Raw genomic sequence first — 4940 nt, forward strand, 5'->3', positions numbered from 1 at the left:
CATATGTCTCAAAATCCAACTGATTTCCTGCAGACTTTCAGTGGCAGTCAGGAGAGGAAAAGGTTTATTCAAGAATCCCCTACCTGCTCCTCAGCACAACAGCAAGTAAACAAATCCAGATATTTTCCTCTTTGACATTTCTCAGTAATTTTGCTGATGTTTCTTCAGATCTGAGTTCACTAAAGACCAACACCTGATTTTTAGGCACTGTTTAGCTAAGCCCTTCCATTTGTCTGTGAGGTGCCTCTGCTGCCCTGTGTGACAATCCATATTGGTTCAGTTCTTGGCATGAGGATCAATGCTGATCTGTAATATGAAAACCTTTCCTGGGCACAGAGGAGTCCTGGCAGCAGCCTTGGAAAAGACAGATAAGAGGAAAGAGTTTCCTTTCCTGTGTGCAGCAGAAAACCACATCTCCATTTGGCCTGAAGTGCCAAGCAAGAGTACAGGAGATGGCTTTGGTGCTCCCTATATCTACACTGTGAACAACCAGCCCATCTCCTTCAAGCAGAGAAAATCTGTATTTCACCCTGGAAGAAGTGTTTAATTCCAGTTCAACCCAATTTGTCAGGTGTAGCTTGAGGTGAAACACGCACTGGATACCTGTGGCAGTTGTGACCCTCCTGCTGGTGGGGAGGAGATGGGGATGGGGTGGCCGGAGCTATAGGGCTGGATCGTACTGCAGAGGTGTGAGGATGAAGATAGCAGCTGGTAGCCCATGCTGGTTTCCTTCCCAAGCTTTGCAAACAGGATCACTGACACTTCCTTGACTCCACCTGAACCACCCCAAATCCTCTGGCCCTGCTGGTCACTCTCATTACTTTGGCCATGTCTGTAAGGAAAGAGAACAGAGCCCTTTTCTTGCCCAGTGCTCCCCAGCCCAGATCAGCCATGGGTGAAGGTCTCACTGGGGCATCCCCAGCAGGCTGCTGGCACCTGTCCCCAGGACAGGGCTGGAAGAACACTCATCAGCATGTGCCACTCAGTGGCTTTGAGCCTGTGCCTTGCCTCAACTCCATTCTCCAGCATCAGTACACCCTTAGATCAGTTTGTTGCCCAATTTCTACCATTGCTTCCATGAGCTTTGGAGGCTTGTATCTATTTATAGTAGCAATGAAGAGGTTGATGACAATGAAGAAGATTCAATAAAAATTTTATTTTAACGGCCACGTTTTACACAGTAAATTATTGGCATGTGTAATCTTTCTAGACTCTCTTGCTGACTCTCTTCAAGGTGAGGTCACCCATGGTCATTGTCTAAAAAAGAAATGGAAAGTGTTAGCTTTTTATGCATTTGTAGAATCATTGAATATCTCCAGTTGGATAAGGATCATCATGGTATTTAGCTCCAAACTGTACTTAGGATCTGGTCCTGCAAATCAAAACAGGACTGATCCCCAGTCTATCTCTTATAAACTGGATTTTTAAAGCTTTGGATTTCTTCATGAATACCCCAAAGCACATAGGGATAAGCTGGCATCCCTCAGCTGGGATCAGTTTGCCTCACCTTTCTTCTCTAAGAGTGCCAAGCCCTGGCACATACCTGTTCCTCTGGGTGGGTGAGAACATGCCCTCATTACCCAAAACTTTGATCAGCTGTGCCTAAACTGGGGTCTTAAAAAGTACTTTCTGATCATACTCTAATGAGAAACTGCCTTCAGAGCCTGTGTGCAAGCACTTGCTCTGCTCCAGCACCTCCCAGTGCCTCTGTAGCTTCCTAGGCCAGGCTCCTGAAGGCAGCCCTGTTGCTCCAGCCATTGCCCTTCTACACTTACGTAGGTGATGGTGTCTCCGTTGAGCTCTGTGACGGATTTCATCCCTTTCACCTGTGTGACCAGTTTGTTGTTACCCTCCATCTGCACAACAACCTGGTGGAAGACAGAAGCGTTCATGTTATTGCTGGAGACCACCTCGACCCCTACATGCTGTCCTTCCTCTGCTGTAGCAGGAGGGGACTGCAGAGCCACCTGAGCTGCACATCCAAAGAGGCTACAGACAGCACCAGCACCCCCAGGGCAGCTGTCACTGATCAATGAAATTAATCAAATAAATTAGACAGCAAAGCCCATTTCTGTTTATCTGTCTTGCCCAGCTATAAGATGTATTCATTTGCCCTTGAGCTGCTGATGTACAGAGGCTAAAAGTGTTCTAATAACTGCTTCCCCCTGGTTTATGCCAAAGGGAGTGCAGTGATACTGGAAATCATGACACAGCTGGTAGAGCTCTCAGAGCCCCATTCACGAGACATTTCTTCGGTGATCACCCCTCCTGCTTTCAAAAGTCCCTGCAATTCCATCTTCTCCTGAGGCAGAGATGAGAGGCAGATTTCGCCAGTGGTGTTGCCTTGACATTCTATGAACCACTGGAAACTAATGTCCAGGAAAGGGAGCACCCAAGTTCAAGGGTGGTAACTCCTCACCTTGCCAAATCATCTCACCCAGGGTAACCTGAAGCAGTGGGAAAGGCTAGCAGAGAAGCTAACAGCTACTGGGACTTAAAAGGAGAGATTTATTGGCTTATAACTGATTGTCTGATTTTCCTGCACTACCTTTGAGTCAACAAAATTAAGGTAGAGGTATGTTTTGTGTTGCAACATGACACAAAGTCAATCTTTTTTCACCTCAAATCTTTCAGAACTCTTCCTGTCAAAAAATTTTACCAAAGCATCTCTATCCCCCTTTTCCAAATGGGATATTACTGGCTTCTAGTGTTTTCCAAAATGACTGTTAAAATAGATTCAGAAATACAAGGCTTCTTCTGCAGGAAGTACAATGCATTAATTAATACCTCTGGTATGGTCAGTCCCTTTGCTCATATGCAGAGGGAATGGCTGGAAAGGAAATTTAATGTCCCTGAGCCCCCATGGCCCTGGCAGAGGAGGGGCTGCTCACTCACCTTTGCTTTCTCTCCATTCAGCATCTCTATCTCACTCTCCTCCCCAATGGTGAACTGGTTTTTCACCACTTTGGAGCCAGTGGTCACAGTAATCGTGAACTTTTTCCCATCCTGCACAATTTCTGAGATGCTCTTGAGGTCCTTGCCCTTCTGGATCTGGTCCTCAGGGAGCCCTACCCAGGAACAAGAGACATTGAATGAATGGTGGAGCCATCTGTGGGCAGATTGCAGCCACTGAACAAATCAATGTAGCAGGATTTGGGGACCTACAGTTGGGAAAATTTCTATTCCAGTGTGGAAAAACCTTTCAATGATGGTGCTTCCCCAAGAGCCATATGTCCTTGAGTCTGCTAGGGAGGAAGATTAATACTGTCATCCTGAATTTTGTGTAGGAACTAGACATGTCCCGTGTCTTGCTGACCTGACTGGGAGCACAAACACCACCTTGCTGTCTAAGAATAAATCCTGCTTTCCTTCCTTCACTGACAGGCAAGGAAAAATGGATTAAATCAAGACAAAATAAAGGAACTAAGTGGGTTTTTTAAATGAGATTCAGGGTTCCTCAGAACCAATTTATAAAATATTCTCCCAAAGGCTGAAGGTGATCTGACAGGTAGAGCCCTTCTGGCATATAACCATGCAGAAATAGTGCAAAGCCCCCTGGATCCCTGGAGGACCACATTCCCTGTCACAGAATTCCCTGTCCCTTCCACAGAAGTGGAAATGTACCAGACACATTCATCATTCAGCATTTGAACAACACCAACTATTTTTCTGATGAACCAACTATTTTTCTGTGGCTTTGCAGCATCGCAGCACAGTGGCTGAGCAATGTCCTGCTTGCCCTCAAATTTCACAGCCTGATGGAGCAGATCTGCAGTGCCCCTAAGCCACCAAGGTCCTGCTGGCTTATCACGTGTGTGCAGCACTCAGCCACGCTGGCCAGTGGCTGCAGAACCTGCCAGGACTGACTTCCTGCAAGCCATAAAACTTCACCCATCATCTCCTGACCCCCCGCCCCAGACAGGGAGATGCTTTCTCTTCTATTTTGAGATCACATCTCCACACAAATACATTTAAAATCCCAATAATTACCAGGTGACAGAGAGAAATAACAAATCTCAGAGAGATGTCTCAATCTACATCATCAGCACATCACCACAGTTGGCTCCCAAGAATCAGTGGGATCTGCAGAGACAAAGCAGTACATAGCATATGCAGGCACATACCGAGGGCTCTCATAAAGGGCTCAAAGTTTTCCTGGTACTGGAGCTCGTATTTTCCAGTGAAGCTCATGGTGGAAAAGCTCTCTGTGCTCCTAACACAAGAGAAGGTGCCTTGCTGGTAAGCAGAGCTTGGTTTTATATCATCCTTCTGCCTTAAAAGTTGGCCAGAGGTAAGATGATGTAATTGGTTTATGGGCATGTTCAAACATTAACATAAAACTGGGCAATGGTCAGTGATAAATTGCTCTACATTTTACAGACCACAATTTACAACGTGGGGGCAGGGAAAACCCCATAAAACCCCATTTTATGGAGGCTGCAACGTGGCATTGACAAACCAATGATAAAAAAAAATAATAATTGTGCAAAGAGGCTCATTATCAGATGAACGAGCCAAATCATCTAATGAGTTTGCAGTCTGGAAGCACATATGTGGAGGAGGAGAATGTGGTGACTGTGTGTCCCCTGGAGCTGACAGTGGGGGGTTTCTGCTCACTGGTGTGTGCATGGTGGGTCTCTAGCACTGGCAGAATAGTAGCTGCACACTGGCAGGGACTGACTCACTCACAGACCTGTGCTGGTGGAGTTTGGTGTAACCCAGATGTAGCAGCAGCACAAACCCGTGGCTGTTCTGTAGGGAAAATACTCCAAATCAATTCCTGGCCTTGCACTGGCCCACCTGAAGACTGAAGTTTGAATCAGGCTCCACCTCTATGGTCCTATGCGGATAGAGAGCTGGTGCCATTATTCATCTACCAAATCACTTTCATCTCCTTTTCCTGTAAGAGCCACAGTCACTTGTGTACTGAAGAAGCATTC

The 4940-nt window shown here is 46.3% G+C and overlaps 1 protein-coding gene across 1 annotated transcript; it reads right to left on the bottom strand.

The window, feature by feature from the left end:
• Positions 1-1136: 1136 nt before the first annotated feature.
• FABP1 (fatty acid binding protein 1) lies at positions 1137-4262 on the bottom strand. Its single transcript, XM_053976266.1, has 4 exons — positions 4125-4262; positions 2896-3068; positions 1776-1868; positions 1137-1257 (listed from the first exon to the last, which is right to left on the bottom strand). The coding sequence occupies exons 1-4, from the start codon at positions 4189-4191 to the stop codon at positions 1207-1209; spliced, it is 384 nt and encodes a 127-aa protein (XP_053832241.1). The 5' UTR covers positions 4192-4262; the 3' UTR covers positions 1137-1206.
• Between the last annotated feature and the right edge of the window lie 678 nt (positions 4263-4940).

Source organism: Vidua macroura, chromosome 4, assembly GCF_024509145.1.
Source record: "Vidua macroura isolate BioBank_ID:100142 chromosome 4, ASM2450914v1, whole genome shotgun sequence".
NCBI lineage: Eukaryota > Metazoa > Chordata > Aves > Passeriformes > Viduidae > Vidua > Vidua macroura.